The sequence below is a fragment of the Pan troglodytes genome, chromosome 2, assembly GCF_028858775.2.
Source record: "Pan troglodytes isolate AG18354 chromosome 2, NHGRI_mPanTro3-v2.0_pri, whole genome shotgun sequence".
Lineage (NCBI taxonomy): Eukaryota > Metazoa > Chordata > Mammalia > Primates > Hominidae > Pan > Pan troglodytes.
This window is the reverse complement of record NC_086015.1, coordinates 125896500-125909680: the sequence shown is the minus strand read 5'-3', so window position 1 is coordinate 125909680 and position 13181 is coordinate 125896500. Positions and strand designations below refer to the sequence as shown.

At 41.0% G+C, this 13181-nt stretch overlaps 1 protein-coding gene across 23 annotated transcripts in view; it reads right to left on the bottom strand.

The window, feature by feature from the left end:
* Positions 1–4006: 4006 nt before the first annotated feature.
* The window catches only part of PARP15 (poly(ADP-ribose) polymerase family member 15), a 53305-nt gene continuing 44130 nt past the window's right edge, over positions 4007–13181 (bottom strand). For 15 of the 23 annotated variants that reach the window (XM_001167586.7, XM_009446291.5, XM_063806168.1 and 12 more), the window contains 3 exons: positions 10847–10980; positions 7861–8035; positions 4007–7243 (listed from right to left, as the gene is read on the bottom strand). In XM_001167586.7, coding sequence (XP_001167586.2) covers positions 6954–7243; positions 7861–8035; positions 10847–10980 — 599 coding nt within the window. In that variant the 3' untranslated portion in view covers positions 4007–6953. Of the gene's footprint in view, positions 7244–7852; positions 8036–8944; positions 9355–9733; positions 9823–10846; positions 10981–13181 lie in introns of those variants that run through there. The other 8 variants (XR_010155319.1, XR_010155320.1, XR_010155321.1 and 5 more) reach the window with 4 other exon arrangements.

Genomic DNA, 13181 nt, shown 5'->3' with positions numbered 1-13181 from the left:
GTTTTTTGCTGTGTTGGTGTGTGTGTGTGTGTGTTTTTTTTTTTTTTTTTTTTTTTTGAGACAGAGTCTTGCTCTGTCACCCAGGCTGGAGTGCAGTGGCACAATCTCAGCTCACTGCAGCCTCTGACTCCCAGGTTCAAGCAATTCTCCTGCCTCAGACTCCCGAGTAGCTGGGATTATAGGCGTGCACCACCACTCGTGGCTAATTTTTGTACTTTTAGGAGATACAGGGTTTTACCACGTTGGCCAGGCTGGTCTCAAACTCCTGACCTCATGATCCACCTACCTCAGCCTCCCAAAGTGCTGGCATTACAGACGTGAGCCACTGTGCCCAGCCATTTTTCATTTTATTTGTTGATTCACCATTTTGTAAGTCAGTATACTGTTTTCTGTTTCCATTCATGCAGTGTGGAGTCTATCAACAACTATGGTCTTTCTCAGAGGTTTGACACCCACTCCCAGCACTGCCACTTACTAGCTGAATGAGAGAGGCATGTCGGTTGATCCCTTTGAGGATCAGCGTCCTCCATCAAAGGGGCCCTTCCTCAGAGGACTGCTACAGAGAGAAGTGAGATACTGTATATATTAAAATGCTCTGTTGGCTGGGTGCGGTGGCTCATGTCTGTAATCCCAGCACTTTGGGAGGTCAAGTGGAAGGATCACTGGAGCCAAGGAGTTTGACACCATGCTGGGCAACATAGGGAGACATTTTCTCTACTGAAAAAAAAAAATTATTCCAGTGTGGTGGCACGTGCCTGTGATCCCAGCTACTTGGGAGGCTGAGATGGGAGGATCGCTTGAGGCTAAGATGGGAGGATCACTTGAGCTTGTGAAGTCAAGGCTGCAGTGAGCCATGATTGCACCACTGCACTCTGGCGTGGGTGACAAAGTGAGACCCTGTCTCAAGAGTAAAAAACAAGGCCTGGGGCAGTGGCTCAAGCCTGTAATCCCAGCACTTTGGGAGGCCAAGGTGGGCAGATCACCTGAGATCAGGAGTTCAAGACCAGCCTGGACAACATGGCAAAACCCCATCTCTACTAATAATATAAAAATTAGCCAGGCATAGTGGCACATGCCTCTAGTCCCAGCTACTCAGAAGGCTGAGGCACGAAAATCACTTGAACCTGGGAGACAGAGGTTGCAGCGAGCTGAGATTGCACCACTATACTCCAGCCTAGGCAACAGAGACTTCGTCTCAAAAAAAGAAAAAAAAAAAAGAACAAACCTCTGTTAACAATAGAAGATTTGGCCAGGTATGGTGGCTCACACCTGTAATCCCAGCACTTTGGGAGGCTGAAGCAGTCAGATCACCTGAGGTCAGGAGTTCAAGATCAGCCTGGCCACCATGGTGAAACTCCGACTCTGCTAAAAACACAAAAATTAGCCAGGCGTGGTTGTGAGCACCTGCAATCCCAGCTACTTGGGAGGCTGAGGCAGGAGAATCACTAGAACCCGGGAGGTGGAAGTTGCAGTGAGCCAAGATGGCACCACTGCACTCCAGCCTGGGCAACAGAGCGAGACTCCATCTCAAAACAAACAAAAAACAAAAAACAATAGAACATTATAAAAGTGTTATTGCTCTATGATGTTTATCATTATCTGTTCTAGATTCTAATACTCCTACTTTTACTTTCTGGGTTCTTGTTTTTATCCCCCCGTATTTACACTGAAATTTTGTTTTTGTTGTTGGCCCCAGATTTGTTAATTTTATGTTGTTCTTTTTGTATTGGTACTTCCCTTATCTCAGGCACTTTAATTGGAATTTTAGTGGAATTAATATGAAAAAAAGAGCTCCATCTAACACCATAAACTACAAAGACCTAAAGAGAAGCATTTTCATTATTTTTTTTTTCCGTTTAGGTGGAGGGTTGATCTTGCATTGTACTAATTGAGTAAATTGAATGTGAAAAAGGTGTTGAGATTTGAGCCGTCTAGGTGTGAAGAGACAAGAACACATTAAGCACATGAAAAGAAAAGCTCAGATTGAAGAGGTGGTTGGATTTTGTGGAAGCCAAAATCACTCCTCTGATAGGTCTTAGTTATAGAGTGATAATTTTAGGAACAAGAGACTTAAGGGAATTAAATACTGTGTAGAAAATGCCCTTCTCAGTGAAATAAAGAAAAGAAGATTAGAGAATATTTATATCCTAGTGACCACAAAAATAACATAAACAAAGAGAAATGGGCCAAAGGTCTTTTAAGTTATTCATACTTTGAATTTAGTTGCAAGATTCCCTTCCTATGTTTACTAATGTGGTGAGGCCAAAGCTAGGATATGTAATAATTTAATCAATTAAGCTTGTAAAGCATATTTACTATAAAGCTTATTTACTAAAAGAAACTGTATTTGTTCTAGTAAAGTACTCAGAAGAAATTGAATTTGATCATACTAGCTATGAATGATCTCACCAGCCCTGTGATAACCTGCCACACTGTAAATGAATTTGTAAACCTTGTGTTCAATTAATACATTACCATATATACTATGTGGAATTTGAGTGGCTATCTACTATTGGTGCAGAAAAAAATGAAAATATTTCCTCTGATTCACCCGAGCAGAGTGTGTGTCCTTTTTTTCCACAAGGGAGAGAAAGAATTAAAAGAAACAAAAAAAGGAATAAGAAGGAGAAGAATGGTAAGAAAAGCAATAAGAGAAGATATTTGAGACCGTGAAGGCTTCCGTGAAAGAAGGCTGCCAGTCCAGAATTAGAGCTCATGGTCTCTGGTCTTGGATTAATCAGGTACCATTTGCTTGAACTCTGAAGATACAGAGAAAAGAGATGGATTTCTTCAGTAATTAACAGTTTGACAAGACTTCTAATTTTGATACTAAGCTAGATAACAGTTAGTTCTTAGGATAAAAGTAGAGACCATTCTAGTCATATAGAGAGAAAACATCAAGCCAAGTGGGAAGGAGATGGACTTAAAGGATGGAAAGATACAATTTAGCTTCAGACTGATGGAAGGTAGAATTTCTAAATAACTATAATTATTGATTGGTTCATAGTTTGTTCCTCAAGAAAGAATAACAACTTTAATAACATGGGTATACTTTACTCAAAACTTCTTTTTTTTTTTTTTTTGAGACAGAGTCTCACTCTGTTGCCCAGGCTGGAGTGCAGTGGTGCAATCTCGGCTCACTGTAAGCTCTGCCTCCCAGGTTCACGCCATTCTCCTGCCTCAGCCTCCCGAGTATCTGGGACTACAGGTGCCCGCCACCACGCCCAGCTAATTTTTTTTCTATTTTTAGTAGAGACGGGGTTTCACCGTGTTAGCCAGGATGGTCTCAAACTCCTGACCTTGTGATCCACCCGCCTCGGCCTCCCAAAGTGCTGGGATTACAGGCGTAAGCCACCACACCCGGCCCACTGTACTCAAAGCTTCTGTGTCTTACTCCTGAAGTAAGGGTACAACAAAATAAACTGGGGAACAACATCCTTGAGTAACAACATTGGAGGAGGCAACAAGTCAGCAGCAGACATTGTAAATAAGAGTCCACCTAACCTAAGTAAAAGGGTCTTTTCTTTTTGAGATAGGGTTTTGCTCTGTGATCCAGGCTGGAATGCAGTGGCAGGATCATAGCTCACTGTATCCTTGACCCCCTGGTTCCAAGCAATCCTCCCACCTCAGCCTCCCAGGCAGCTGGAACCACAGGCATGCACCACCATGCTGGGCTAATTTTTTTATTTTTGTAGAGATGGGTCTCCCTATGTTGCCCAGGCTAGGAGTCCTTTCTTGTTCTAACATGGCTCACTAGAATTCTGCACTGGTATTGAGAACCAAGGCCCAGGCAGGAACTGCATTACTTAACCATACTTTGTTCTCTGGGACTATATTTCCTTCAGGCGTGCTACAAATTGCAGCAATAGAGCATTTTAACTGTCTTGTTGAAGGTAGATTAGGATCTTTGCATCCCATATTCTAACCTCATATTTATCAAAAATATAGGTACCTTATTTTGATATGACATGTAGGTAGAAACAGGCAATGAAATACTGTGCAACCATTAAAAATGATACATAAAATATTTAATGACGAGGAAAATGATACACTGCAAGATGAAACTGATTATTAAACTATAAATAACGATGATTACATTTTTAAAAACTTTATAATTCTATATACATAAAAATAGGGAAAAGATATAAAGCAGAATAACTCTGCCATTAAAATTATGTTTACAGAAAAAATAAGAACACAAGAGAACAACTTGTAATGTTTAATGAAAAATAGTAGAAATATGGGATCTAATTAAACTAAAGAGCTTCTGCACAGCAAAAGAAACTACCATCAGAGTGAACAGGCAACCTACAGAATGGGAGACAATTTTTGCAATCTACTCATCTGACAAAGGGCTAATATCCAGAATCTACAATGAACTCAAACAAATATACAAGAAAAAAAATAAAGAACCCCATCAAAAAGTGGGCAAAGGATATGAACAGACACTTCTAAAAAGAAGACATTTATGCAGCCAAAAGACACGTGAAAAAATGCTCACCATCACTGGCCATCAGAGAAATGCAAATCAAAACCACAATGAGATACCATCTCACACCAGTTAGAATGGCAATCATTAAAAAGTCAGGAAACAACAGGTGCTGGAGAGGATGTGGAGAAATAGGAACACTTTTACACTGTTGGTGGGACTGTAAACTAGTTCAACCATTGTGGAAGTCAGTGTGGCGATTCCTTGGGGATCTAGAACTAGAAATACCATTTGACCCAGCCATCCCATTACTGGGTATATACCCAAAGGATTATAAATCATGCAGCTATAAAGACACATGCACACGTATGTTTATTGCGGCACTATTCACAACAGCAAAGACTTGGAACCAACCCAAATGTCCAACAATGATAGACTGGATTAAGAAAATGTGGCACATATACACCATGGAATACTATGCAGCCATAAAAAAGGATGAGTTCATGTCCTTTGTAGGGACATGGATGAAGCTGGAAACCATCATTCTCAGCAAACTATCGCAAGGACAAAAAACCAAACACCACATGTTCTCACTCATAGGTGGGAATTGAACAATGAGAACACATGGACACAGGAAGGGGAACATCACACACCGGGGCCTGTTGTGGGGTGGGGAGAGGGGAGAGGGATAGCATTTGGAGATATACCTAATGTTAAATGATGAGTTACTGGGTGCAGCACACCAACATGGCACATGTTTACATATGTAACTAACCTGCACATTGTGCACATGTACCCTAAAACTTAAAGTATAATAAAAAAAAGATTAAAAAAAGAAAAATGGTAGAAATTATATGATTTGTGACAGAACAAAATGTGATTTTGACTTTGTTGAATTTGGACAGAGAAGAAACTGGAAGGGAGACATGAGAAATTGGCAGTGGTTTTCCCTTAGTGCTGGAATTATGAGTGAGTTTGGTGAGTTATTTTTCTTTATACTCTTCTGTTCTCTTTAAATGCACATGTAATTTATTTATGATAATGTAAATACTTCTTAAATGTCTGTAACTCTTCAAAAGTGATGCTTCAGGATAAATGAGCTGCTAAGCATTTTAAGAATTTACGTAACTCTAATATACTGGAGGGAAGGGATGGATCTGAAAGGCTACCATCAGTAAGAGGAATAAAACTTGCTCTGTGTCCTCCAGAAGTCTGGACAGTGATCAGCAGGTAATAGACACAGAGGAACTGATTTCAACTTTTGAAAAAGAGTTTTCCACTAATTAACGCTGTCCCCCAGCGGAATAGGTTCCCTGAAGATGTTGAGTGCTGAAAGTGATCAAGCAGAGGCTAGAGGGCTTCTTGCCTGGGAGCAGGGGAGGGTTGGGGGAGAAGGACAAGAGGACAGTGGGGTAGGTGACCTCTAGCATCATTGTCACTGCTAACATTCTATCTGTGCATTCATTTGCTCATTCACACAGCTTCCAAGATGGCCCCCAATGATCCTTGCCAGTGGAGTATTCATGCCCTTGTGCAATTCCCTCCCAGACTGAACAAGCTGATCAAAATAATCAACAGGATACTCGTGGAAAAGATGGTGTATGACTTCAATCATAAAGATTTGGTAGCTTCTGCCTTGCTGTCTCTTGAGTTGCTCACTCTGGAGTAAGCCAACTGTTGTGTCATGAGGACACTCAAGCAGCCTGTGGAGAGGCCTGAGAGGAGAGGAACTGAGGACTGCCAATACCTGACAGAAACGTGCCAGGTATGTGAGTGATTCACCTTGGAAATAGACCTCCAGCCCAGACAAGCCTTCAAACGACCACATCCCCTGACATCTTGTCTGTAACTTCAGAGATACCCTAGCAGAATGATCCAGGTAAGCCATGCCTGAATTCCTGACCCATAAAGACTGTGTGGGATTAAGTCACTAAAATTGGGGGTAATTTTTTACATATTAGGTAACAATGCGATACATTTTTGCCTGAAATGTAAACAGGTAAAATCTGTTATGATCTGTTCCATAACAGAGTTAATATTCTGTGATTCAGTCATTTCAGCTGAACTATTGACAAGTTTTCCTTAATAAGGCAAAATCCCCAACTGTGATAGATGCATAACGGTAGCCGCTCCACTTAAGTAGTACAGTTTAACCCGCCACCGTTCGATGTCTTAACATGTTTCAAGAAGAACAATGTCATCTTGGCTTTAAGGTGATGCATCTTGTTTTTTTCTGATAGAAAAAGAATAATGTGCTTTTTATTCTCCTAGAGATTTGGTGTCCGTGAATAGTTGTAGCTCTGTGACATTTACCATACATTTCTCAGCTTCCACCCATCAATTTGCTGAGAAAAAAAGGTATGCTACAAATCGCAGCAATAGAGCATTTTAAAAAGGTAATTTTCCGCATTTTGGCACCTAAAAGGGAAACTTTCATCTGCTTACACAGGCCAAAAGCAAAGACAAAGATTGCATGTTGTTCTTACGGATGACTTAAATCATCTCTTTGATGATAAAAATATTTTTAAGCCGTGAAAGTTATGAGATATTCTGGGTAAGCCTGATTATCAAAGAATACCACAAATAGCTTTGGAGATCGTGTATTGTTTGTCACTGAGTCAAAGAGATCTGTGGGATTGTGAGGATTCTTGGGTGGAGGGGTGACTAATCCTGCACGTCCCTTTGTGAAGACTCCAGTAAGTACTCGCACAACGTACATGTGCTTTCTCCCATTGCTGTCTGGCTTGGAGTAGGTGTCCTTGGCAGAATAACTGGCATCCACAGCAAAATAGGTTCCTTTTCCATAGGATACAGCTGGAAAGAGAAAGACAAAAACCTTCCTAAGAATATAAAATTACACAATGGGTAGAACCATGCCCAATCTGATAAAATTGTTTTCTAAATGCAGTTTTAGCCAGGTGTGTTGGCTCATGCCTGTAATCCCAACATTTTGGGAGGCTGAGGCAAGAGGATTGCTTAAGGCCAGGAGTTCGAGACCAGCCTGGCTAGCATTATGAGACCCCTTCTCTACAAAAATAAAACAAAATTATTAGCCAGGCATAGTGGTGCATGCCTGTAATCCCAGCTACTCAGGGGACTGAGGTGGGGGCATAATTTGAGCTCAAGAGATCAAGGCTGCAGTGAGCCATGATCTTGCCACTGCACTCCAGTTTGGGTGACAGAATGAGACCGTCTAAAAAAAAAAGCCCATTAAAAAAAAAAACTGCACGTTAAAGTCACTTTTCATCATTTCTAAAATTTGCTCCATCTTCCCTCAGAAGGTTGCCAGTCTCCTTTACAGTGAAACACGGTGAGCTCTATTCTGACAGTGATAATACAGCTGCCAACCATGGTTCCACACTGCTTGGGTATGAAAAGTCTGAGACTATTGTTTGCCTTATTCTGATCAGCCAAATTACTCACTTCCTTACCATTCTTCCCAGCACAACTTCGATTAAAGCCGTGCTGATTGACATATGGCACTGAGTCTGCATCTGTCCCATGGAAGAGGAGTCTCTCATTATTCTTACGGTCATTCTTGATATCCATTTGCCTTTTCTTTACCTGGTAGCTCTGCCAGAGAAATGCATTCTGTATCCTCTCAATCTGCAGGTAACAAAAGACAAAATATTTCAGAAAGGACCTTGGGGCTCAGTATATTGTACTTGCTGTGGATTTAAAATAAGCAATATGAAGAAGAAGGAAGAGGAAGAGGAAGAGAATTTGGTGAAGGAAAAGGAGAAGAAAATACAAATAGACAGCAAATTCAGAGTAGGCAGCTTTCTGCCTTTAGAGAAAGATGGGCTAAAAGTATCTATTAGTGTCCATGCTTTGTAATAGTGCTTGTTGGTATATATATTTTAAATAACATAATTTGCGGTTTATATCTAAATGATTACCAACATATATTCCCTGGAATTCCTGGAGATTCACTGACATTCAAACACCTGCTCAAAAATTTGTAGTCATTCAATAGCCATGTCCTTAACTCCTCATCTTCCAACTCATTCCATGTGGCTTCTCCTCATAACAATTCTTTCTGTTATTGCTCCAATTATGGTCACAGATCACCTCATAATTGCCTAACCTTATGACTATTTTTTTCTAGACCTCTGAATAGCATTTCAAACCATGAGCCATCCCCTCCTTAAAACTCTGCTCTTCTTTCACTTCTTTTCAAAATATCACTCTCTACTGGTTCTCCTTCCTCCTAGGAAATGGAGTTAACATCCATTCAGTCATCACCTACTGAACATCTCTATGAATCAAGTTTGTGTTGGGTCTCTGTCTTCATGAAACATTCAGTCTAATGGCATGGGGGTGGTGGGCAAGACAAGAAAACTAATCACTACTGCGCAGAGTGATAAGGGATGGTCAGGAGAACACACAAGGAGCTATGAAAGTATAGGAAAGGGCTCCAGATAACCTGTGTCTGGGGAAAGAGGAGGAAATCTGAGAGGATGATGTTCTAGAAACAGAGGAAGAAGAGAGGTTCAAGAAGAATGGAGTGAGTACCTGGGCAGCTGTTGAGGAGAATCCAAGCCATAAAAGCAGGTGGGAAAGTTGTTCTGCCGAAAGTAGTGGAGGCCTCCGGGAGAGTAACGAAGGTTTGCAATGGGGAATGTGTGAGGGGGTTGACTGGAGGAAGCAATGAAGGATTCCAAGCAGCCTGGAGGGTCCAGCTGAGGCTGGGGACCATGAATTAGTAAGGATTTCATCTAAGAGCAGCAGCAGAGAAGGTAGGTTATGGGACTAGTCCAAAGTTGGGGGTTTTCAAAAGAAGTATGAGCCAAGAAAGTCGCAGATATTGTGTAAACACAATTGAAATGAGGTTCTTGCACTTCTTGTACAGTCATCCCTCAATATCCATGGAGGATTGGTTCCAGGACCTCCGCAGATATCAAAATCTGAGGATGCTCAAGTCCCTGATATAAAATGACATAGGACTGTATTTGTATTAATATATAATCTACACAATCCTCCCATATACTTTCAATCATCTGTAGATTTCTTATATTACTTCATACAATGTATTAACAAATACTATGTAAATAGTTGTTATATTGTTTAGGGAATAATGACAAGAAGAAAAAGTCTGAAAAAAAAAGAAAAGGTCTGTACACATTAAGTACACTCAACTATCATAGGCCTCACCACACTCTCCATCCGAGGTTGGTTGAAATCATGGATGCAGAACCCATCGATTCGGAGGCCCAGGACTGTACTTCCAACAGCTTTTAACACCACGAGGTATCTCCTCCTTTAAATTCTGTCCTTCCTGCAGGATGTCTCTATCTCCTGGCTCCCTTTTCTCAGGAATTAAGCTCATTCATTCAATCAAGTTTACTCAACACATATTGTGTCCTACTGTGTGCTAGACAGCTTCCTAGGCACTGAGAATGAAGAAATGAACAAGATGCGACTCCTATCTTAAGCAGCTCAAGCTCACTGTCTAGTCGGGTAGCCAGGTACGTGAAAAGTTATCAAAGTACCTTGTAAGTGCTGTAATGTAAGTACATAGTTACAAAGTACCACTTTATAAGTGCTCCAAGAGGTAAGTACACAGTTCTATGGAAGCAGTAAGAAGATTTTAAATTACTAGGATGCTACACCCTGTTCTGATACACATGGTATGATAATGACCTCATGATAAACCCCTATAGTTTACTAATATTTTTATGCAGCATAGTGGGCATTGTGGTAATCTTCTAAACATGCATTCTACCCCATCAGCAACCTCTGGTTTGAGTGGGATTGGCCCTACTTGTAGTTCTAGGATGGAGTCTAATTGAGTTAAACTGATCAGGATTTCAATATGGATCACACATTGATGGGATCTGATAGCTCAGGCCCAAGCCAACCAGAACAAGGTATTCCCTAGACACGGAGATGGTTGCAGTAGTTGGGATTCTCGTCCAGTAACTGCGGGACAGGACACAGTTGTCTTCTATGGGTTGTGAATGAGAAAACAGAGACCCCCTAATTGCTGCCAGCAGCCATCCAACAACCACAAAGAGAGTCCAGCCTTAAAACAAAGCTGACACAGAGGACAGCAAAGTTGGAGCAACTGGATCCAGGACACCATCAAGCCGCTGGATCAGAGTTCTCCAAAGCCCATCCTACTTTGGGAATTTCCATTAATTTCCGACACAGTTCTCCTTGTTTAATCAGTTTGAGTGGGTTGGTTTGTGACTTGCAACTGAAAGTATCCTAACATACACATGTGACTTGGAATCTCCTTCATTACTGCTAATGAATAAACTATGAGATTTGAAGTCTATGGAGCTTGAGTAAGTCTAATTCCAGTTAAAATAAACATAGTAAGGTACAAAGGAAGGAAGGGTGTTATTTAAAAAGAGATAGCTTTCATGTTAGTTCACCAACATTTTTGAACAGTAAATTTTAACACAGTATTACCTTCTCTATTGCGTAGGAAGAACAAGTTCGGGTGAACTTGTCCTTTATGATATTATATTCTGATTGTCCTGGCTCTAGCTGGACCATGCAAAACAGCTGATGATTCATGTCAGTCCAGTGTTCAGGAAGATTACCTGGAAAGTCAGCATTTGGTCAAAACACAACATTCATTTCCAAAGGCCTCTGAAAATCAGGGCACCTCCTCTGCACTTGTCTCTCGTCATCCAAACCTGGTCTTTAAAGGAGAAGTTACACATTTCACAATTGCTTCTTCTATTATCCTCAGTTGAGTAAATCCAGATGAAGTGAATGGTCTGACACAAATATGACACAATATATTCATTAATGCTCTAGATAAAATATTTAGATAAATTTAGATCCACTGTAGCTTGAAATTATAATTTTCCCAGAGAGTTCTATGGAATTAATTTTGTAAGAAACTAATATGTAAACATGAATGCTAATTTATAGATGCTTTTGCTTTTATCAGTAATATTTAATGTAGTTCTCTTCTATTTTTTGAAAATGATTACCTTGCTAAAGATATTTAAAGCACATTGTTCTGTACCCCATCTTATACACCAAGTAGAGAAAGCACCATGTAAAGAAAATAGCAGATGTGCTGAGAGAATACTTTCCTATAAGGTGATCATGCCCGGGTTTCCTTTGTTTTCAGTGGCTTCCTGGAACTTCTAAAACACCAAGGCTAGACATCAACTTGCTAAGATAGCAGGACTAGTGTGAATACGGACACCCTGCATTAGAGATACACCACCACAGGTAAAAACCAAAGGATTTCTTCCTTACAAACAAAGCCACAATTTGCTCATTTTTAGTGAAAGATATACCTGGCCTGAGAGAGGGATCCAGGGCACTGTCTTCCTGTTGAGCAAGTCCATCCAGGGTAAGTTCTCGTGACACAGGGAGGCATCTAACCCTAATCAGTAAGCTCTTTTCAAACTCCATTTTTAAAGTCATTCTGGCAGTTTCCCACCAATAAGGTGCGTGATTTCTGAAAGCTACATTCCTTCCTTTCCCCACTGTCCATCTCCTTCAGGATCTTTCTGCCTAATCATTTCTAGTCCAAGGCCTTACAGTCCTTTTGGATCTGCTGCTTCCTTTCCCCTGAATACAGCAGGCAAGCCTGGGAAGTAAGGAGGTGAAGGTTTTTTGGGGGCCTTCTATTCCTTTCATGCCCTGAGGCTGGAAAGCAGGAAGCTATCAGGACTTGGAATCAGAAGACCAGATCAGCCTCAACCTGTGACCAGCCATATGACATTGAACACATATAACACCACTTCTGGGTGAGTTTTTATTTTCTCATCTGTGTAATGGGAATTATAAGATAGATCCCATGAGCTCTATCTACCACCTCACGGGATTGTTGCAAAGTTAAAATATAGTAAGGAATCTGAAAGCGCTTTAGGAAATGCCAAGTCTTTTGTAAACATAGGGTTATTATTCTTAAAAACCAATTAAGCTTGATATTTTTTACATCCCAGAGGTATTTGTATATTATTATTAATTATTATTATTATTTTGAGACAGAGTCTCACTCTGTTACCCAGTCTTGAGTGCAATGACACAATCATGGATCACTGCAGCCTTGACCTCCTGGGCTCAGGCAATCCTCCCACCTCAGCCTTTCCAGTAGCTGCAACTACAGGCACATGCCACTATGCCTCGCTATTTTTTCTGTAGAGATGAGGTTCTGCCATGTTGCCCAGGCTGGTCTCAAACTCCTGGGCTGAAGCAATCCTCCTGCCTTGGCCTTCTGAAGTGCTGGGATTACAGGCATGAGCCACAGCACCCAGCTGGTATTTGTATATTAATAGGGAATAAAGCATAAAGCCAAAGGTATTTTCTTGAGGGGAAAGACATTTAAATCACACCCTTAAGCCACACCAAACCATGCTATCTACTCCAACTTCTATGTACAAAAGGTGACTTCAGCTAGACAATTTAGAGGAGAGAAAACAGAGTCCCAGGAATACTCACCCACCATCACATGGAAGGTCATTATCAAAGTAAGGAGCACTGTTGACTTGCAGCCCACGGCTTCACAGAAAATAGCATGATAACTACCGTTTTAAAAGTGTTTCCATGTGCTAGGCATTTTCCTGAGCCCTCTTCCCATACAGCTCTTTGAAAAGATTAGTGTTTTTTAAGACAGGGGTCCCCAAATCCCAGGCCACAGACTAGCACTGGTCTACAACCTGTTAGGAAGCAGACTGCCCAGCAGGAGGTGAGCGGCAGGCAAGAGAACAAAGCTTCATTTGTATTTATAGCTGCTCCCTATCATTCACATTACCACCTGAGCTCTGTCTTCTGTCAG